Source organism: Aptenodytes patagonicus, chromosome 1 (genome assembly GCF_965638725.1).
Source record: "Aptenodytes patagonicus chromosome 1, bAptPat1.pri.cur, whole genome shotgun sequence".
Classification (NCBI taxonomy): domain Eukaryota; kingdom Metazoa; phylum Chordata; class Aves; order Sphenisciformes; family Spheniscidae; genus Aptenodytes; species Aptenodytes patagonicus.
Genome location: NC_134949.1, coordinates 54747919 through 54770801, shown reverse-complemented (window position 1 = coordinate 54770801; position 22883 = coordinate 54747919). Strand labels below are relative to the sequence as shown.

Sequence of the window (22883 nt, the reverse complement as noted above, 5' to 3'; positions counted from 1 at the left end):
TTCTTAACTCTAGGCCGTACTTGCGGTCGGTAACGGGGCGGGGGGCACCGCTCCGGTTGCCGGGAAGGGCTTCGCCAGGCAGGCGCCTTGGACTCTTGTCAGGCTGGCGGGGTGGCTGCAGCGGGCCCGGCTGGGCGTGGGTCTGGCCCTCTCGCACATGTGTATGTCTGGTATCGTTGCCTGCTCCGATGTCACGGTTAATTGGGAAAAAAATTCCGATGCTGTGAAGAAGTCTGTCTTTTAGTAACGTCGGGGGGAGCTGAGGAGTCTCAGCGCTTTGTGAAGCCAAGCCCTGGATAGCGGATGGAAGTGGAGCATTAAGTCATTGCAGGGAAGGGTGCAGGAGGTGGGAGGCTTGTCTCGGCTGTGTTTCATGCCATGCAGTTTATCGTTGTAGATTAGGTTTTAGTCAGTACTTACAGATGGCATCCCTCAGGCAAAGAGAAGGTTTCAAACTCCATCATTTCCTACAGAAAAGTGAGCTGGAGTGCTCTTGTCAGTCACCCTGAACTTTCTTTTTTTGTCTGTCCACTACACAGGCTGTAAGATTTCTTTTTCTTCCCTTAAATATTTATTCAGTATGAATAAATGTTGCATTGCAGCTTTTGATGGAGACAGCTGGAGACTGTAGGAAGACACATGCCAGAGTGAGTCTTAAACCCCTGACACACCTGCAAGAGGTAGAACCCCGTGTGGCAAAGCGGCGCTTGTCACAGGCACGTCACCGGGCTACACTGGCAAGACTCTTCAGTGGCTTGCGGGAAGCTGTTTTATTCCAGTCAGACAACTCAGCCTCAAAGGTGCGGAGCAGTGACTGTATTTCTCTATGTATTGCTATTACACATGGGTATGTTTAAATTTGACCAGGTCTATTAGGATGACCACTGTATCTTTGCGGGTGCCAGTGTGTGTGTAATTTCACTGCGTGCAGCTTTCCTGGATCCCTTTTACTTTAAAGCTGCCAGCTCGGCGTGAGCAAATCGTTCACTTTGTAGTCTCTGGGTCATGCGTTTATCATGGGCTTATCTGCCCTTTTCTTACAGGGTTTTTGCAGCTTCCTTATAGCTTTGCGGCTTCTTTGTAGTGTTTTGGAAACAAACCACAGGATCCCGTGATGAAGTTATCTTGATTTCACAGCATTTTGCTATGAAATCAGAACAGTGAGTTTAGGGACAGAAGAAGTTATAGGGGAGAGAGTAATTCATTCAGCCTTATGGGGTGCACTTTGTCTTCGAGACACTCTGGAAAAATAAGTCAGGAAAAAAAACAACCACCAGTGCTGTTTATTGGTCTCTACTAAACTAAGAAACTATTTAATCAAAACAAAATTGTTTATAAAGATGAAATTGACCCAAAATGCTGAAAAGATGGATATTACCATGCTTAAGGCAGAGGAATAAACAGGAGTCTTTTATCCTCAGGTCTGCCACCAATTCATTTAGTTAGATTGGTTACTTTCAGTTTTCCAGTTTGTAAAATGGAGAGGGTAATGACTGTTTAGGACAGGAATTGTCCTTGTAAAGGGCTTTGAGGCTCTGAACATGCAAAATACTTCTATCTGGGGCTTGTGCCTGCTGAACCCCATACCTCTCATGCTGTTTGAGGTAAGAGTTCAGTGTACCATGTTCTGAACAAGATGCAAATTAAGCTGAAGTCACCATGATCTCAGAAGCCAAGACTAAACAGATACTTGTTTTGTCTAGTCTAAGGGGACTATCTTCACATACCAGTTCTTAAAATTGCTTTTTCATAGTATCATGTGCCCCTTGTGTGACTTTTGGGGGCCAAGGAAGATTAATATCTTCAAGAGCCTAAATACAGAAGTTCACTTGTAATCTTAGTGCTTCGTGTCCGGCTAAAATATCCAGCATGAAAGCTCTGCAAGGTAGACATGCTGTCTAAGGTGACTGTGGATGGTGCCACCGATCACATAAATCTTGAAATATTTTTGAGATGTGTATGTTTAAATGCATTGGCCATATGTTCTCAGTTATGCTTGCTATAAATGATGAAGGAATGATGTACAGCACTGAAGTTATTCCAGTTTACATCAGTGTAGCTGAGAGTAGAACATGGCAAAGGCTTCTCCTAGCAAAATTCTCATGGGAAATGATTAGTAAAGTCTTATGCCAAAAGTTGGTAGACATCCAACAAGACTTCACAGCATAGTATTTCTGGACATACTCCAAGAAGAGAATGATCCAAACAAGACCAGTTGCTGATGAAAGAAGATCAGAGTTAAGTAACAAATGTCTATGTGACTGGGAATTATGTGTATGTATTGCATAATATATACCCAAATATTTATATTCTATATTTAAGATTGCTCTGGTATTAGTTCTTTCCCCTTTTCATATGGATAAGGGTAGCTGATGAAACAACACAGTTGTTTTCACAGAGACATCGAGATAACTGAAGGTCAAAATGAAGGAATAGTGAAGAAAACAACCAAGGCATGTTAGAACATTAATCTAGTCAGAGCAGAGAGCAATCAGTTCTGACTTCTTCTTATGTTTAGTATCAGGTTTTGCGTAAGGCTAAGAAATCTATCCAGAAGCTGGAGCAAACCTTGGGTTCTTTGCTGAAGATGAAAGGTACTGTATGCAAGTATTTGCCTTGGACAGAGTGCCTGGACTTGTTTGTTATTTATTTGTTAAATAGAGACAGATAGGTATGCGGCTGAGCCCATTAAAGCATTAGAGCCAACTGTGGCTTTAGTTGTAGCAATAAGCAAAGGATGGCAACTCGTGAAGCACTGCACCTCAGAAATCCCCCTCTGACTCTCAGTCGTTCCTACCCCCTCCCCAGCCTAGGTGAAGGAAGGAAACAAGTAATTCCTGCTATCCCATGGCAGCAGGCAGTTCAGGCAGAGTGCCCTTGTCACCCTGCTGCCGATCTACCCCAAGCAGGTGTGGGGCTGGCCTGGGTCCTCAGGCTGAATGTTTGGGCTCCCATTGAGAGGCTGCAGGAGCATGTGTGCTCCTCCCAGCTGCAGCAACGTGGCACAGTGCAAGTCACAGCCATCATGAGCACCCAGCATTGCGAGTCAGCACAGACAGAGCTTAAACTTCAGAACAGCAGGCTCTGGTGTGAGTTAAAGGAGAAGGACAGAGAAGCTGTTGAGGCTTTCCTAGTATAGGAAATGGAAGCCTCTAGTTAAGAATTTACTGCGATAGAAATGGGTAAGAGAGATGCTGCAGTTTTGTTTTCTTTCAGCTTGGCGGGTCGTCTTCATGCACTCCTCCGTTACAGCCTGCGACACCATGCGTCATGCTGGTCTAGCATGTGTTGTCAGCACTTGAGGCAGCTCCTGCTGCGGGGCTTCACGCCCTCGCTATCGTGCCTTCTGTTTACTAATGCTGGCCATTGCCTCCAGTGGTGGCAAGTAGGACTGGGGGCTGATGGGGTAGGGACTTTGGACATATTTTTATGTCCCTTCAAGTGTCCAAATCACTGTCAGCTAGAAAAAAACATTGCTATTCATGCAACTTGCACCTCCAATAATTTGCATCAATTAAAAGTCCCAGTGCTTAAAATGAGCACATCTCTGAACCCCCATCCTTGGATAACCCATAAAAGTCAGTCATAGGTAGAAGGAATAGTTTGACAGAGCAAAATTGAAGGGATCACAAGCAGTGAGGCTGGTTGAGGAGAATTTGGAGGTAAACTTCCCCATATATTTACTTACATATATGTACAATTCATACTGCTTGTGAATCACAGGTTGGTTGTCAGGGATTTTTACATGCAATTTGCTCATTATAGGGCAATCACAAAATACTGTATTGACTGGTGCTTGCCTGGACTTTGATTTGCTGGTTGCTTTCACCATCAGTTCTGTCAGACCAACGTTAGAAGAAGGCATTGATTCTAAGTTCCTCAATGATCATAAACTCCCAGTATTGCCAGTTATATTGTAAGAGAGGCAGAGGTGTCTCCTTTCACATCATTTTTGCCTAATGAAAAGCTCTGGCTTGTGAAGGACCAGTTGTCGAAATTACTCTGTTTGACTAGTGCTGAGGGTGAGAGGGAAGCCAAAAGTGCCACTGGTGTGACCGTAACCTTTCTGCTGACAACAGAGTCCTTCAGTCTGGAGGATGGGAACCCGTCCAGCTTGGAGGAAGTCAGGGAGGAATATGTCAAGAGGTACTTCAGCAATCACAGGTAAGGGCTTATATTAACCAAGGAAAGATGATAATACTTTGCACTTGCTTCTATCCCAGCATCTCTGAACCTCGTTGTCATTGTTACTGAATTTCCAAGCTGAGGCCTTTCATCGTGAGGAAAAGATGAAGAGATTTCACCTGGACCCCTGTAATCCTGTACAGTGCACGAACACTCTAAGCATGTTGTTAGTCTCGTCTCCAGTCAGTGCTTGTATTTCCTTTCCCTTCTATGTAGCTCATCTCCACCAAGGACTTCTCATTTGCCTGCAAAGCAAAAAGAGGAGGAGAAAGCTGGCTTGGGAAGAATGGCCCTGGATTCCAGAGTGACCATGACAAGGGCCTTATTAATCCAGTTAAGAGGTTGTTCATGTGGGTTTTTTTTCTGTGTGTTCTTTCCAGCACTGCATCAGCCTCGGAAGCTGTGAGTGAGAGTGACTCTACCGTTTGGTATTTGATTCAAGAATGTGAAAAACAAACAATGGAAGAGGATGGGAAGCCAGAATTTATCCAGTCTCCGGACACTTCATCCCCGGATCTGGTGGAATTTGAACGGTAGGTGCACCCCACATTGCCTTCAGTTTTTTTAATTTGTTTGCATTAACGCCAGGCTCCGTTCGTGCAGCCCTGCTGGAGCCTGCATCTACCTTGCAGAAGCCTTGTGCCAGCGACTTTGGCCCTACTGGTGGTGAAATTGAGCACCTCCCAAGTACCTTACCTGCGACTTGCACATGAATGGACTCCCAGCATCACAGCAGCCCCCAGCTGTCCGGGCCTTGGAAAATCCCTGAGGATTTTACACCTATCCTCAAGAAAGAGAAAAAAAATTCTTTCAAGTGTGTCAGTCCCTGTGTGGCCATGCTTTACCGCTGTCCAGATGGCTTGCAGAGTAAGATGCAACATACCTGCTAACAGTAGTGGTTTAACAGGCAAGCTCAGGTGAAATAGGAGGTTATTAATCCAGAATTATTTATGCAGGTGTGTGTTCCTGTGTGTTTGTGATATCAGTACCATTATCAATTTGTATCCCTGCAATGGGGCTAGATTTTAGGAATGTAGGAATTGCTGCACCAGATGAAATTCTCAGAGTCTAGCTGTATGTGTTCTGGGAAGGTGCAGGAACTAGAGGTAGGCAGATACTTTCCCCCGCAGTGATGTTCATCCTGCCTCTAATGGCATTGTTATGGGGAGCTTGGACACTGTTGTCCCTTCCAGAAATAGACCCTTAGCTCCTGGCAGCTTGGAGTACTTTTTTTCTGGGATCAGAGCAGGGTAAGGCTGGATGCGACCAGGGAAGGTCATGTAGTCCTCAGCCTGCGGGCTGCAGAATAGCGGTAGTCTGGAAGATACCAGAAAGCACTCCTCAAAATGTCTGCAACACAGGAGGAGGACTGGAACCTAAACATTTACATGTGTGTTACACATAGCTAGTGGGTGCGAGTCTGTAACGCCGTTTAGGATCAGCTCCTAAGTGCCTGATGCAGGACCTAAAAACCAAAGAAAGACCACTGTTCTCATGTCAGTGGTCCATGTATTTTAGTCTGGGGTTGTAATGGTAAAATTACTGGTTTTATCAAAGTTATTGATACCTTAAGACTGAGTACACATGATTCATCACATTCTTCCCCTTGCTGTCAGACAGCACTAGGAGGTACTTAGAGGTCATGGATGCTTTTCCAAAAGGATAAATGATCATTTCATTGTAAAGATTTGAGAAACGGATGGATGTCTAATCTATCCTGTACCATCAAGCAGAGTCAGTTTCACCCTAACCATTCCAGAGTTAAGAATATGTAGTGCAGGAGAATCCACAGCTGCAGCTGGCATTCTCTTCCACAGCATCACCGCCATAAACAAAAACTTCCACGGTTCCTTCCTCTCTTTTGCTTTGAACTGGTGCTTATTTATAAAATTCCCTTGGATTATTGAGTTTTTCATCAAAATGAGATTACAGCTCTGCCAGCAGATGGCACCAGCCTCCCACTACTGTTCCTGCTTTTGCTCCAGTGAGAATCGGAGGTGGCTGTAGTAAGGTATCATTTACAAGACCTTGAAATGGGCTGAATCAAGATTTTCTGGGGGAAGTAAGCTCTGCTTCATCAAAGACTGCACGACAGAGCCATGAACACCTGACTTGCCCCTTCTTCACTGACAAGGTAGACCAGGGCCTGTACTGTGTGGACTCTGGCACTTATCCTATAGTCTTATGACAGACTGCAGTTGGTTCATAGCTAATTCTTCTCAAAAAATGATCTTTTATAACAGGCATAAAACAATAGGGACTCTTCAGCAAAGAAGTAACAGCCTTTTAGTGATCATCTAATCATGTTATTTGGGAAGCATCAGAAACACTTTGAGCCTCAACAGACTTTTTTTTTTTTCCATGTCCAGCAGCAGGAGCTACAATGGTAGGACTACACAGTACTCTGTCCAGTGCAAAATATGGTTGTCTCCTTCCAGCTGGGAAGGAAATAGTTGAGTCATGGTTCAAGCTTAATTTCTTTAGCCAAGCAGTCTAATGGTGGTTCATATTCTTCTGTTTGAGAAACTCCAGATCCTTTGTTTGTAGCTGGACATCCAGAATCCTTAGTGAGCGCAATACCTTACATGAGAACGTTTATTCCCCTTCCAGTATTTTGTCTCCAGCAATGGTGGAAAATACTCCAGAGTATGGAAACTGGAGATTAAGCAAGTTTACGCTTGCGTGCAGAATTATCTTAAGATTTTCAATATTGGTTTGCTGGAACAAATATTTAAAAAAAAAAAAAGACTGAACTCTTTTGAGTTACTTTCTCATGCAATGCTGTTCAGTTAATCAGGAAATGTGCTCATTTGGGACATCTTCCAAGGAATCATTTTGAGCCCAAACTTAGTAACAATGACTGCTGTTTATAGAACTCTTGCTTTGTACTCCTTTGATCTTGTTATTTTCATCTGAGAAGCTCTAAGCATTTAATTAATGTAAAATAACCTTCAGTGCTGCTTTCCAAAGTAGACATTATTATCCCTGGTTCACTGTGTCACACAGTGCTAACAGAAGAAGTGGGCTCGTTCTGAGATTTAGTCACCAGGTTGAAATTACAACACTTGTGTTCCATTATCAGTTTCACTACAGACTGCATAGAAGTCAGTCTTAGGGATGCGTTTCCTCAGATGTAAAATGGAGGAAATTGAGCTCACATGCTTATTTAAGTCAGAGCATCCATGCCTGGGGTAGTCTCTTTCTAGCTGCATGTATAGTACCTAATACATCAGGATATGACCTCAGCCAAGGCTTTTAAGTGTAGTGCAATGCCAGTAAAAGTATAAAAAGTGACTTACAGTGTAAAAGCCTCAGGATACAAAGGCAAGTAACTCAAAATTTATTAAATGCCAGAATGAGGTTTGCCTGTGCAACAAGTACAGCCTGCAGCGCCTGGATCTTCTGTTGTGAGGCAGTCCTGCTGAGGCTGTGGCTGGAGCCTGCCTTTTGCAGATGAAATCTTGGCAGAACAGAGTTGCCAAAATCTTCAGTGTTGGGCAACCTTCAGTAATTGTATGAAGTCTTAGAGGGGGAATCAGTGAAGTAGTTATGAATCAGAGTTACTCCCCGGTCTCCTGCTGATTTATAGTAGATGGCTACCTCATAGCCTGCTCTTAAGAGATGCTCCCTTTCCTTTCATTACAGATACCTGTATTTTTATAAGCACACAGTGGACCTGCTGATAGAGCATGGAATTGTTTGCACTGAGGAGGTGCCTCTTCCTGAGGTCTCCACGGCTATTTCCCACCTCTGGCAAGAGCTTTCTGAAGAAAGGAGAGACAGCATCTTGCAGTACTGTAGCCAGAGAGATTTCCTCGTGGATCCTAAGGCTGCTTGCCAAGAGCCTGCGTGCACTGAAGGTAGTGTGAGGGACAGCCGAGGTAACAGTGAGGAAGCCAGTGGTTCCTCAGTCTCCACACCAGAGGAAGTAAGTGCTTCTACCTCTGAAACTCCAAGCCTTCAGATGCGAATTGGCTCTGCAGCTTTTAACTGGAAACATACAGTAGTTGTAATTAAGCTTTCCCAAGACAACTTGAATGCATAAGTGGAGACAATAAGCAGTCTTTGAGTAAATGTCTGCACTGAATTATCTCTTGGTAAGATACACAGCAAGCTGTAGGAGTGCAGTGGTAGTAATCCTGCTAGTCTCCACTAACCTGTAAGAGTTTCTGTGCTAAGTAGCAGTTAAATTTGCTCTAACTTGCTCCAGGGGGAGGGAGCAAGAACAAGAATTACAGAGTTACTGTGCTCTGCAAACTCTCCAAGGAGCACAGATGAGCTAAATCCAGAAGGAATACCCAGTTTGCCAAGGCCTGCTGTGTTTTGGGTTGGGTGGTTGTTTTCATCAAAGCACTTAGTAGCAAAGAGAAAGTATTTGTAGACCAGTTCCAGTGGTACAGGGCTAATGACTGCCTTTGCCATGCACCTCTGCAGAGCCAAGGAGTCAGTGACTGAGTAGACCAGGGCATTTGTTAAAAAGAGATGAAATAACAACCAGCTCTTTGTAAACCGTTCCTCGAGCACTGATTACTTAAGCAACTAGATGCTTGAAGACGTGTAATCTTATTAGCTGCAAGGGAGGAACAGATGTCCACCTTTAGCATATAAGTAAATTGCATTGACAAGTTCTTTTTGAGTCACAGGACACAACTCACACTGCTGACCTCCTTAGGAAATGTCATGGGGATGTTGCATGTACAGTAGCTTCTGGCACAGAAAATGTGTGGACTGCATTATGGCAGAGTGAACTAATGAGCTTATCGGTCTGTCACAGGGAGCATCCAAACTCATTGCAAGCCAGGTCGCACACTGGAATCAGATTTGGGGAGACTGGCTGGTACAGCTGAGATCTCTAGCTGTAAGCAGCAGCCCACAGCCAAGTCTCTAAAGCACTGATACAATTAATGTTTTTTACTGCTTTTTTGGGAGATGTAATGTTAAGTCTAATTCCTAGAGGTTGAAGCACAGGCCTAAGGGAATGGACTAACCCTGTGTTCCTAGTCATGAAATACAGTTATTCCTTACTACTCCTGTCTCCACAAAAGCCTCTTGGTTTACTCTAGCCATAAACGTACATGTTAAATGGAAAGAAAGAGTATCATGCTTTTAAAGACTTCATTGTTAAAAATGATGCCCTAGGTAAAACTTTTAGGTGGCTGGATATATTGACATCTGAAGTGTTTTCTCTGATAGGTAATGTTTGAAGATGCATTTGATGTTGCTGCTGGTTTTCTTGACAGAAGCGAGACTCGGGGAGTGTCTAGCCAGAGGTAAATTACAAACTCGACCCTTTTGCTAGACAGAGTAAGTTAATAGTCCACTGTCAATACTCCACGGCAAGTTTGCTGTGGAGTGAGGCAATAGTCTAGCTTCCTTTTTTGTGCCTAATTTTTAGTAAATGGTTAGAATAGCAGCCTTCAGCAATTGTGCTCACAATAATACTGTCTCTTAAAGTGCAAAAGTGAAATGATTAATGTGTATTTACAGCAGAATCAGTAAGAATCACTTATTGAGAGCACTCAGTCACTTCAGGACAACTAGGGTCCTCATTTTCTTCACCACTCTGCATAGCTTTCCATCTTTTCAAATTACAATATTTGTAATGTTTTCCTTTTCTCTCTCTCACTTACCAGGTCTATGAGGACCATAACGCATTCCCTGGATAAGTCAACTAATCATAAACTGTACCCTCAATTAATGAGACAAAAATGATCATTTTTTAACATTGTCTCCCTTACCTTTTTCAAGTACCCTAATTCAATCACAAGGAAGTGATCAAGCTAAAGTGTGGTTGACCTGAACAGTAACATCAGAGAAACACAAGACCTATTAAATAATAACATCTCTTTCCTCTGCAGGTCAGATGAGTTACCTAAAAGAGAACATGTCAGATACAAAGCTGGCACTGCCTTTGATTTTTCCCAGTAGGCCAAAGAAAGAAAAGGGTTGCTTTCCTCAAGAGGAAAATCACATTATGACTCACCTTTTATGCATTCTTGCTACTTAGTCTTTGTTAGGATTGTTTCTCTTTGCAAATAGCGTTTTTAATCTGTTGTTTTAAATGCCGTTTTCCACTTATTTTTCCATATTTAGAGAATTCTTTAGTGTGAATCTCTTTCTCTCTTTCACCACCATTCCACCTTGCACTTCCAGAACAGAATGAATGGAAATAAGGTTGTTTTGGCTGTTGATCAGAATATACTTGAATACATAATAAAGCTTAACACATATGTATCCATTAAATAACATTTATTAGGTCACAATTGCTGTGTGTTTTTAAAATAAGATTAAGTATTCCTTAATACTGCAATGTATTGCCATCATCATTGCAATCTGTTTTAGGTCCCAAATTAGATTAGTATTTCAGTAGTCAACACTTATCCTGTTCCCTTCCTTCCCTATCACTCTGTGCCTTGTAATTCTGGACAGAGGCGTGATGGCAGAACTTTGTAAAATCACAGGGAGAATATAGAGGTGAGGTCCAGAATGAATATCTTACTTTTTTGCCTGTTACCTTTACCTGAGTACAAACCTGCCAGTGATAGCTAATATGTCATTTCATGACCACATGTTGCTGCATTCACTCAAAAACTTTACAAAAAGAAGCTAAAGCTGTTCCTCTGAACAACCCTACAAAATACACTACCAAATAACCATTGTTGCTCTCTGTTATAATGGATATATACTTTTCCTGAAAACAGTGTTACTATAGCTGTCATGTATCAGTGGATCTCTTTGTTGTGATACTGTATTGCTGTTCTCTGTTCTTACATATCTTCCTTGCATTTGTTAGACAATGTCTCATCAATACATCCACCTCTGCTCCTCCCTGTTTTGCTTGGCTATTGTCTTTAATATCAGAATCATCTTGAAAACAATTTGAATCTTTTTTAATTTATAAGTAAAACGTGGAGGAGAGAAAGTAAGCAGGAGGAGAAATGAAGGAACAGGAAATTAAATACAGTGTCTGGTTCTATTTTCAGTTCAGCATTTGCAAGCTGCACTTCTGAAAATCCAGAGGACCACCACAGACTCTATCTGCAGATCACTGACTTCCTAAAAAGCCTCTTCTTTGCTAATACACAGTTTTGCCAGGTAAGCTTTGCCAAAGACTCCTTATAGAAGGAGCAATGTATTTCTGTCATTGTCAAAAAGGGATTTCTGTTTTCTGTGCTTCTGATCATATTGTCCAGAGTCATTACAAATAAGAAATTGGGGTTGATCACTTCAGCTGTGTCATTCCAAAAGGTTAGTAGGATTGCCTTTGTTAGAGGCAAAGTGTGAGGGGTTATTATTGCTTAGAATATTATTCAAAATGGCAAATGACATGAGGAATTTTTTTTTAATTATTATTTGCATGAAAGTTCCTTGTGGAAAAGCTTGAGTGATCTCATCTGAGCAAGCGAAGCTGACTTCACAGTTCTCCATTAGCCCCCAGCCACTTCATTCTGAGCTCAGTAGGACCACCTTCTGCTTGTCTGGGTGCCATGTTCCCTACCCTGAGCCCTCTGCTGGCAGGCCTTAGGAGTAGGGTATTCATGTTCTTGAAAGAGCTGATAAACAGCTGCTGAGCTGCCTCTTAACCTCAGCCTACTGTTGCAGGTTCGCTGAGCCAGAAGTCATTGTGTTTGCAGTGTTCTTCCTCCCCTTCTTGCTCTCCTGCCAAGGAAGTGGCTCAGAGCTTGCACATGGGTGCAGGACCAAAAGGGAGATATCCCTCAGCCAGAGCATGCTTGTTTGGGCTCAGAGTCAATTGTACCTCCACAGTAGCCACTGTTTTGCTATTTTCTATTGCCTAGCTTCCACCCAGTCTCTGTTACTTGAGCAGATGCTGCTTTGAAGGAAATAGAGTGTTTGTGATGAGGGGTAATTGGGACAGAAAACAAAGCAGAAACTACTGTTGCATCACTATCTGAATCTATCGCATAGTGACTGCTGCATGCCATTTGGTTCCCCCCATCTCAGGGAGACAGTAGCACTAGAGGAGGTGCAGAGAATGGCAGCAGGCACAGCAAAAGGCATTAAACAGGAGCTACTAGAATAGGACTCTTCCGCAAAAAAGACTGAGGGGTACCATGAGAGAATTTTGGTCCTAAATGGTGTGGATTTGGTACACAAAATTATTATTCATTGCATCTAACACCAGAAGAACTAGAAAGCACCCAATGAAATGAACAAACAACATATTAAAAAATACTCATATGTGCAAATTACCAGATCTAACTCCTGGGGCATCAGTCCATTGACAATTACTAAATCTGAAGTTCCAGATACGATTTCCAGCTCAGAAGGCCCTCACAGCAGTTTGCCATAATGTGGGAGCATATATTGTGGAACAGAGCACACTGCATGCACAATTCTTGCACTTTTTGTCTAAACATCCACTGCTGGCCATTGTCAGAGATCAGGCACTGATCTACACAGCCCTTTGGTCTGCAAATAGCTATGTTCTGCATAAGAGCAGAGCTCTTCCTGTGTTTATGTAACTGACCATGAACTGAGCATGCCTAGAAAAGAAAGAAAAGCTTTAGGCAAGATACGGTATTTTATGGTTTTAAATTTCTTTTGTGAATGTCACGCCTGGCAGCATTAGGTGGTCCCATTTTGTCCTTCTGCTTGGTGCTGCATTGTTATATGTGAGCCTAGGTCCATCTCACAGCTCCCAGATGAGGTGGTATGAGAAGAAGTGGTGCTTCTTTCAAGCTTTAAAGAGAGACATTTGAAATAAGACTAGGAGAATGGGAATGATGGGAAGACAGGCAGCAAAAGAAGCTGAAGTACTGCAAACTGGCACTTGACTGAGCTCTGTGGATCCAAAAGGAAATAAAAGGCTGTGCACACTTCTTTTATGCAGGAACTTTGAATTGTCTGTGATAAGACAATAAAAAGGGAGTTTGAGCAGAAATCACCCAGGCTAGAGAGTACTAATAATGTGAAGGTCACAGTCTGTTTTGGTTTAGATAACTGCAGTACAGCACATCTAGAGAGTCCTGCCAAGAGGAAAAAAAAAAAAAGACTGACAAGAATTTTTTGTTTTGAGAGCAGAAATTCAGCTCCATCTCAAAGCAAACAGATTGAGGCAGTTATGGAAGTGGTTGCAGAGTGGGGACAGGAGACGTTCCAGCTAGCTTGAAACACACCAACTCAGGCAGCAGAGACCTCAGTATAGGCTACATACCTTACTCCAGGAATTGGGCTACTCAGAGCATCGGAGACTCCTGGACTTGACAGGGAAAGGAGCCCTTTCTGCTTACCTTATGGGTGTGACTGAACCCCTGCAGACCATTCCCCTTCCCTTGATGGAGTACCTGTGCCGGTGCTACACTAGCCCAGGAGTTTGGGCAGTTGTCGTGGTTTAACCCCAGCCAGCAGCTATGCACCACACAGGCGCTCGCTCACTCCCTCCCATGGTGGGATGGGGGAGAGAATCGGAAGGGTAAAAGTGAGAAAACTCATGGATTGAGATAAAGACAATTTAATGGGTAAAGCAAAAGCCACACACACAGGCAAAGCAAAACAAGGAATTCATTCACTACTTCCCATCGGCAGGCAGGTGTTCAGCCATCTCCAGGAAAGCAGGGCTCCATCACGCATAACGGTTACTTGGGAAGACAAACGCCATCACTCCGAACGTTCCCCCCTTCCTTCTTCTTCCCCCAGCTTTATATGCTGAGCATGACGTCATATGGTATGGAATATCCCTTTGGTCAGCTGGGGTCAGCTGTCCCAGCTGTGTCCCCTCCCAACTTCTTATGCACCCCCAGCCTGCTCGCTGGTGGGGTGGGGTGAGAAGCAGAAAAGGCCTTGACTCTGTGTGAGCACTGCTCAGCAGTAACGAAAACATCCCTGTGTTATCAACACTGTTTTCAGCACAAATCCAAAACATAGCCCCATACTAGCTACTATGAAGAAAATTAACTCTACCCCAGCCAAAACCAGCACGGCAGTGCTGGGATAAATTATCCCAAGGATAAAGTGATGTCCTGGTGCACTGTACACACACTTTGTAGAAGATTCAGAGGTGGGTAGCAGGTACAGTACCAAGGCGAGGCATGCGATGTGCACCCGGCTGAAATATGAAAGGCAGCCTATGGTCTCCTTTCCTTTCATCTGCAGAGCTGATGAGGTGATGGGTTTTATTGCTGGTCATTACATGCCAGTGCTATGTTATACCATTTCTGGTTAACTGTCCAGGTACAAAGTACTATTGTTGGATTGTGTACATTTACCATTTCGTCGTCACAGATCCAGTGAGTGCAGCTCCTCTTGAGCTGCTGCCCTGGCTCTCGAGGCGGCCAAGGGCATGGACCCCACTGGTATAAAATGCTTGAGAAAGCCTCACACAAGAGGAGGGAGGAAATCATTTGGACAAGGAAAGGGAGGGCTCTTAAAATGACAATGACCCAAAAATGAGAACAGGAGCATGCTTCCATGGTACATGGTAGAAAAATATTTCTGAGCATGAGATTAGTTAAGCAATTTTGTAATTTTTCAAGAGCTGTTGTCTTAAGGTCACATCATAAGAGATGCTTAGCAGCAAAGGCAGTAAAGAATTAATTTAGATTGAGGCCCAAAGGTTTTTACAATATCTAAGTAAAAGTCAGTGTTTTTTTTCTAAATAGCACTGAGCACCTTTGCATCTTCAAAAGCACACTTTCTTTAAAAATTATGGAGTTTAGATGAGTCACTTGACAAGCAAGTAGGATTTAGTGCTCCTTAAGCTATACATTTTTTAAACAGCACCTATTTTTAAAAGCAGTCTTGCCCTAAAGAGTCTTGCGTCAATGCAGAAGGTGGACTAGATGGACTGCAGGCATGAACACTTTCATCTCCTAGACTTTGATTTCTCAAGAGCCACTTATTCTCTGTAAGCTGGTGAAAGAGACGATTTCCTTCTGTTGCTAAAAGAGCAGCAAAGCCTGAAGTCAGTGGAAGTTAAGGGCTCAAGGAAGCTCTCATACCTTCAGAGCCTGTCATGTGACCCACTTGCTACCACAGTCAGTAACAGCTGTCTAAATTACGTTAAAGACACGGGCTGGAGCCCTGTGATTTTAGAAAGAAATCGGTTGAAAATTTGAGCCGTTCTTCATCAGGCACCTCAGCCACTTGACAAGTGCTGGTTGCCGATTCAGAGAGGAAGGAAGGCTTATGGCGCATTAGCTGGCACATGTCAGCACTTGACCAACCCACTGTATATTTGAAACGCAGTCAACTCCTGTGGTTTTTAATCCTGCTTGGCTTTGGGGGGGCTTTCAGGAAGAAGATCTTCAGTTCGATTATGAGACTGTGATGCTGAGGTGCACTGAGACCTTCGATGATGAAGATTTCTAAACAGTATCTCTGTTTGCTAATGTTTTGCCAAGCATTGCTGGGTACACCAGGCATGTGAAGAGACAGCACCTCTTTCAGTGAAGCACCTCTCTGAGCAGAGTGTGGAGACACTGTGTTAAAGTGGTTTGTTACTGTTGACTTCCCATTCCCTCATCAGTGCTTCTTGATATCAGTTGAGTAATTTATACCTTTAAAAGTTCCAGGTTTTAGATATTTATAAAATCTTAAGAAATACTTTTGTCTATTGCTTTTTAATGTTTAACCTCACTTCACAAGTAAACTGAGGCAGGTACAGTTAAGTGACCTTGCCTAGCATAAGCTGTGGAAGAGCTGCAGAGGGGTCACATCAGCAACAGCCTGCACACCCCCATAGGATACAGGTCTCAAACTACAACCCGCAAAAATCACAAAGTGGCCTGCACCCTGGCAGTGATTACTTACCTGGTGCAATTTTTCAGCTTGGGCTGATAAGGGAAGAGGGATTTCCTCACAGAGAGTGAAATGAGACTCTTCCATCTCTTTATGAGAACAGCAGCAGTGGCCACCCACTCCCAAATCACCCAGAGAAGTGCAGGCACAATAACACACTTTGGATTATTTATTTTGCAAAGTGTGTAAAGCTGAGTGATCAGCCCTGTGCTCTTCTGCCACATCTCATTCTTTGATGAGTAGTGCTGCTCAGATAGTGTCTCGGAATTAAAAATGCTGTGAAGATGGATAAAATTCTTCACATCTCAGAGCTATCATTAGAGGCTCTCTGCAGACTTGGACAAATTGTGTTCTGACAGTGGTTATGCTGAGGTCATGCTAACAGCCATCACAAACAGAAAGGCTAAAAGCTTTATTTTAAAATCTAAACTAAAGCTGGCATGCCCAGGTATTTATCGGTCTTCAGCAGCCAGGCTTTTAGGATGAATCCAAGAGGGCTGTGCTGTGGCCCAACACTGCCTTGGTGCATAACATCATGATACATGGAGCTGTATTCAAGCAAACAAATGTGGAGACTAGTACTGAAGTACAAGGGGAGAATAATTCCTCCAGAGCACCTTCTGTCCCTGCAGTTGAGGCTCTGGTAGCATTCCCAGGTGGATGTTTGCCAGGCTGCTGTGTTTGGAAGTCGGGGTGGGAGGTCCTAATTGCAGATCCTGTTTGGGTTTAAGAGCCCCTCTGAGTTTTCCAGGGTGCAGCCTTGCCTTTCCCTGGCCTTTCTAGTGTGCTTCATGTGTACAGCCTATCATTGCTCTGAGGCTATAGGCAATGCTGGCTCTCCCTCTTCCTCCTCACCCTCTCATTCCAAAATGCCAAGCATGTACAGCCCCTGGGCAGTCTGGGTTTTGGGACACGTGCTGGTTGAAATACATGTACAGACTTTGCAGGGGATCCAAGGTCAAATCATTCTTTCCTTTAGCTAGTACAAGACACATATATGTACCTACAGCAATAAGTGTTTACATTAAGTGTTCTGCCTGCGTTTTCTTATCTTTCTGTAGTTTTGGGGGGAAATAGGTTAGTTTTTCTCAGTATTGAGGATACTTTTTCTACAAGCTTTTAGCTGTAGAAATCGTACAGACTTCTGTCATCTCCAGTTCCATTTGCCACACAACATTTGGTCAGATTTGTTACATTAATGATTCTTTCACCACGTCCATCTTAATTACTGCATCAGCTGAGGTCAAACGTGGCAATACTGGCATGTGCCGTAGGACAGCCATGTGAGTAGATAATGTTCAAGGGTTAACAACCTTTTCTTATTAGCCTTTCATCCCTTTTGAAGGCCAGTCCAGGACAGAAGTTAAACAGTGGAATATTTCATTTTCAAATTAATTTCAGCCTGCCACCTACCAGAGGAGACAGTTTTAAATGGACACCATACACTATGTAGATGCATTCCCTTGATCATCACACGTGAGAGCTTCTGATGCTTCACCAGGGGAATTTTAGGTTAAGACTGGCCTGAATATTATTGTGAAACAACAGGTATGTTCAGGTAATGTGAAAATAATAACTCCTCCAAATGGTAGCAGGCTTTGTGGGAGGTGTTAGGACTTAAGGAGAAGATAGGCTTACCAATGTGACGCCCATCTACAAGAAGGGCCGGAAGGAGGATCTAGGGAACTACAGGCCTGTCAGCCTGACCTCGGTGCCGGGGAAGATTATGGAGCAGTTCATCTTGAGGGCGCTCACAAGGCATGAGCGGGACAACCAGGGGATCAGGCCCAGCCAGCACGGGTTCATGAGAGGCAGGTCCTGCTTGACCAACCTGATCTCCTTCTATGACCAGGTCACCTGCCTAGTGGATGAGGGAAAGGCTGTGGATGTGGTCTACCTGGACTTCAGTAAGGCCATTGACACCGTTTTCCACAGCATTCTCCTAGAGAAGCTGGCGACTCACGGCTTAGACAGGTGTACTCTGTGCTGGGTAAAAAACTGGCTGGAAGGCCGGGCCCAGAGAGTTGTGGTGAATGGAGTTCAATCCAGTTGGCAGCCGGTCACGAGCGGTGTTCCCCAGGGCTCAGTTTTGGGGCCGGTCTTGTTCAATATCTTTATCAATGATCTGGATGAGGGGATCGAGTGCACCCTCAGTAAGTTTGCAGACGACACCAAGTTGGGCGGGAGTGTTGATCTGCTCGAGGGTAGGAAGGCCCTGCAGAGGGACCTGGACAGGCTGGATCGATGGGCCGAGGCCAACTGTATGAGGTTCAACAAGTGCCGGGTCCTGCACTTCGGCCACAACAACCCCATGCAGTGCTACAGGCTTGGGGAAGAGTGGCTGGAAAGCTGCCCCGCGGAAAAGGACCTGGGGGTGTTGGTTGACAGCCGGCTGAACATGAGCCGGCAGTGTGCCCAGGCGGCCAAGAAGGCCAATGGCATCCTGGCCTGTATCAGAAATAGTGTGGCCAGCAGGAGGAGGGAAGTGATCGTGCCCCTGTACTCGGCACTGGTGAGGCCGCACCTCGAATACTGTGTTCAGTTTTGGGCCCTTCACTACAAGAAGGACATTGAGGTGCTGGAGCGTGTCCAGAGAAGGGCACCGAGGCTGGTGAGGGGTCTGGAGAACAAGTCTTATGAGGAGCGGCTGAGGGAACTGGGGTTGTTTAGCCTGGAGAAAAGGAGGCTGAGGGGAGACCTCATCGCTCTCTACAACTACCTGAAAGGAGGTTGTAGCGAGGTGGGTGTTGGTCTCTTCTCCCAAGTAACTAGCGATAGGACGAGAGGAAATGGCCTCAAGTTGCTCCAGGGGAGGTTTAGATTGGATGTAAGGAAAAATTTCTTTACTGAAAGAGTGCTTAAACATTGGAACAGGCTGCCCAGGGAAGTGGTTGAGTCCCCATCCCTGGAAGTATTTAAAAGACGAGTAGATGAGGCACTTAGGGACATGGTTTAGTGGGCATGGTGGTGTTGGGTCAATGGTTGGACTCGATGATATTAGAGGTCTTTTCCAACCTCAATGATTCTGTGATTCTATGAAGAACACATTACTCTGGCTCCTCCTGTCACATGATCATAGTTTACAAGAGTGCAGGCCTGCGTGTAACGTGGGAAGGCAGTTTCCTCTCCTGCAGAGCCCACACTAAACAGACAATAGCTGTTCTGCCCTGGTATGCGTGAAGTCTGCTCTGCCTTGGCAGGGAAACAGCCTTAATTCCTGAGCGCGTTACTGCTACATGTGTGCGGATACCACATCGTGCAGCGCTCAGTGGTTGGTCTGCTGGAAACTTTTCATTAAAAAAATCTGGAAAATGTAGGCTAGCAGGCTACTGGGGCAGAGCGGTGGGAAGGAGTTGGAGGCTGAAAGGCAGCAGGGAGGGAGGAGTGGGAAACATGAACGCATCAGTGGAAGTGCGGCCGTTGCAGGGGTTTGGGCAGACCAAGCTGAACAGGGCAGAGTGGGACCCAGTACATTACAGCTGTGCTGCAGCGTGGCAGCCCCTTACTTTACAACACATTGAGCATAACATAGGGCAGTCCTACTGCCCAGGTCATGTCTTCTTGTGAGAAAGCTGTGAAAATGAGCCGCTGATTAGCTGTTCTAGAGCCAGTGCATCTAGGTGCAAGCAAATACCCATCCCCAGGTTTCCTCGGCCAGAACAGCAGGAGCATCTGCCTGGACTTCCCAATTGGCTGTCTGCCTCTCTGCAAAGCTGCAAGCATGGTAAATCCCACACCTGGTTGAAATCAGTAAGTCTTGCTGCACTCAAGACTCAAGAGTAGCACAAAGGGTAATACAGTCAACAGGTAGCTGGCTGTTCCCCAGGCATTTCAGAACAGCCCTCAAGTGTTCAGTTTTACACTTGAGGATCCTCTGATTTTCATTTATTTTCATTAAGTAGCAAATAAACAGAAGCTGTGTCACTGCGGTGCAAAGCCAAAGCTGTTTCCAAACCTCAAGTGGCCACATGCAGCTGGGAGGAGTGGTAGCCCTGCAGCCTAACCCCTGCCTACTTCATTTTAAAATTTGGAAATGTCCCCCTGAGGCAAATAAAAGGATATTTTATAAATATATCACAAACACACCCAAGAGGGAATTTTAAAGGACATTTAGGAGCCTGAGCTTGAAATAGGGACGTAAACAGCTTCTGAAAACTGCCTCTAAGCCTTAGCAACAGCAGACCCAGCTGCCCCAGACCAGCATACCCCACACACAGCTGAGTGCTCCTCCTGGGCCATAGGATGTGCTGGGGTAACAAATCAGCCTCCACTGGGGACTTGGGCCCCCTCGTACCAGGAGCTGTAAAGTTATGCCCAGCTCTACTCCAGGGAGCTTGCAAGCCAAATACAAGATGGGGACACACAGACACAGCACCAGGTTGGGCATGCAGGAGGATGGCATAACAGATGAGCAATGTTCTCCATCCTTGGGGTGGGGAACAAAAAGCCAATTGAAGACTGATTTTTATGGGAAACTTGTACCAATATCTTTTTTTTTAACAAGTCTAGAGCAAATATACACCTCTGGCACTTGCCAGCATCCTAACATGTCTTATGAGGAGAAGCAAAAAGATATGGCTGCAGCCTCCAGCGAGCTGACGCAGAGCCAGTAAAATTACTGAGGGTTCCCCATTCGTGTTTCCCACCTCGCTTTTTCCACGTAGGGATCCCAACCATAGCACCGAAGGAAAAAGTCTCACATGAAAGATAGAGCATCTGAAGGCTACGTCGTACAGCAGGTTTTGGCCCTGTTGGTGTTGCTTGTGTGCCTCGTTCATTAGCTGTGTATCCTGTTCCCATCTAAATCACTCCTCCAAGTGTGTGGCAGGTCTGGCCAGCAGCAGCCTGGCAGCGTCAGTACAGGACACGGGGACAGGGTGACATAAACTAACAACTCGCTTTCACACATGTGCTACAACACAAATAAATTCAAGAGTGACGATGAGTAAGACTATGGGTTTGTCTGCTAGATCCCCTGGGAGCATAGGCTGGCTCTAAATGAGCTTAGAGACATAGTCAAGGTTGTGGAGGATGAAGAAGATACCAGAGCTGAGAAGCCTGGGACAAGTCATCTCTGTAGAATCTGTGATGGTGAGGCAGGATCAGATATGCTTAAATGTGCAAATCATTTTTTCTCCCAAAGACATAACAACCACAATCTTCAGCAGAGGCACTCTAACCTGTGCATAACAGCAAACTATACCATAATGTTTCTTCCTTTAGGATGCCAATGCTCACACAATTGGTCTATTCAGGCTTCATTCATTCCCAAAGCAAAAAAAATGATATATCCCTTACCGATAAAACAAGCCACATACCGCTACAGCTGCAGGATGGAACTAAAGAACAGGATTGTAATAGGCATGAGGAATAACGGCTTTTCATTGAAACCACCCAGGTTTTGTTCAGTCTTGAGACAAGAGGGCTAAGGGGGCATCATATCACGGCCTTCAGCTGTCCAATGGAGGGTACAGAGAAGATGGGGCCAGATTTTTCTCAAAAGGGAACAGTGACACAAGAGACAACAGACACAAGGTGAAGCATCGACAATTCCAGTTAGACATGAGGGAAAACGCTTTTCACTGTGAGAGTGGTCAGACACTGGAACAGGCTGCCCAAAGACGCTATGGCTCTCCATCCATAGCTCAACTGGACACAGTCCTCTGCAACCTGGTCTTACAGGACCAGCTCTGAGCAGAGGCTGGCCCAGATGACCTCCAGAGGTCCCTTCCAACTGAATTACTCTGTGATTCTTTGAATACTACCTGCCAGTCACTATGGCAATCACCCTGAGAAATATCTTACACTGTACATTTTATTTATTTTTCCCCCAAAATATCTAAGTATAAATCTCAATGCAGGAAACACAAGCTTATGCTACAGCAACAATGTTATTACACACCACTGGCAACCAGCACCACATGCAGTCACATTATATATGGCCATATAGTTTAAGGCTGTTTCAGCTGATAATGGAAAGGAGCAAGAATCTGCAAACCGTTTTCCAGAGAAGTGGTTGTCACCGCACAACCACCACACCAGACCAAACAGGTATGGTGGGGGGGGACTCGGGACATAGCAGTAGCAGGGATGCATCAGATTGTGAGCAGAAGAGTTTTCTCCTTCATCTTTGATGACGATTCCTTCATCTTTGTAGGGTTTGGTGCCCTGGGGAAGCTGGCTCCCCTGAGGCTGCTTCCAGCACCCCAGGAGGAATTCATTTCAGTGAAGCTGGGTTTTTCTGTTAGGTCAAGAACCTAAGTAAGATCTCTAGATTCCCTCTGCGGTCTAAGGTGGGAGAGGCATGTTCAGAGGACAATCCATCCCATTAACCTTAAGACGCCTCTCTTACAACAACATCCATTTGACTGACTTTAAATTGTGAGAATATGGAATTAGATGAATCGTGACCTGGAGGTGCCCACCCCTTCCCCTTGGCCAGGATGAGGCGTAAACCACAAGCTGAGAGGTGAGCATTGCCATTACAGATCTTTAAAGTGGTGGGGATTGGCCTCACACCAAGGGATGCCTGAGGGTGGTACAGGGCCCACATCAAGGATGCCTTCTCCTGTGGCCCCTTGAGCAGCTGGGACAGGGGACAGGAAGAGGTCTGCTTCAGCTAACAGCTGCTCCTTGGTGTCCCCAAGGCTCCTTGAAAGGAAGGAAACAGAACATCTTTCCCAGGCATTTCTTGGGCTTTGGTGTTCCCCAAAGAGGGATTATATTCTTCGTAGAGGTGGGCAGGCAGGAGCAGAGAGGAGAAAAATGACTCCCTCAAGGTCACCAGTGGTGCAGGGGGCAGAGCTGGGAAGAGAAAGACATTATTGTTCTCCTGCTCCAGCCTCTAACAGCTGCCAGCTCATGTTCAAATGATGGGAGCTGCAAACATGCTTTTCAGACCTCTGCTTCTGAGATTAATTCACCTGCAGACCAGGTGC

At 44.9% G+C, this 22883-nt stretch overlaps 1 protein-coding gene across 1 annotated transcript; it reads left to right on the top strand.

The window, feature by feature from the left end:
- The first annotated feature begins 608 nt into the window (after nucleotides 1-608).
- STRA8 (stimulated by retinoic acid 8) lies at nucleotides 609-15598 on the top strand. Its single transcript, XM_076328676.1, has 8 exons — nucleotides 609-800; nucleotides 2519-2594; nucleotides 4080-4164; nucleotides 4566-4718; nucleotides 7831-8113; nucleotides 9379-9455; nucleotides 11169-11280; nucleotides 15442-15598. Exons 1-8 carry the CDS (start codon nucleotides 609-611, stop codon nucleotides 15514-15516), a joined length of 1053 nt encoding a protein of 350 aa, XP_076184791.1. The 3' UTR covers nucleotides 15517-15598.
- The last annotated feature ends 7285 nt before the right edge of the window (nucleotides 15599-22883 follow it).

Bases quoted from the DNA above. Each gene is read 5' to 3' on its own strand.
- STRA8 (XM_076328676.1), top strand. From the start codon at position 609: ATGGAGACAGCTGGAGACTGTAGGAAGACACATGCCAGAGTGAGTCTT. The intron at 2,595-4,079 runs GTACTGTATGCA...TGCTGACAACAG, and splicing joins TTCTTTGCTGAAGATGAAAG to AGTCCTTCAGTCTGGAGGAT. The intron at 4,719-7,830 runs GTAGGTGCACCC...CTTTCATTACAG, and splicing joins GATCTGGTGGAATTTGAACG to ATACCTGTATTTTTATAAGC.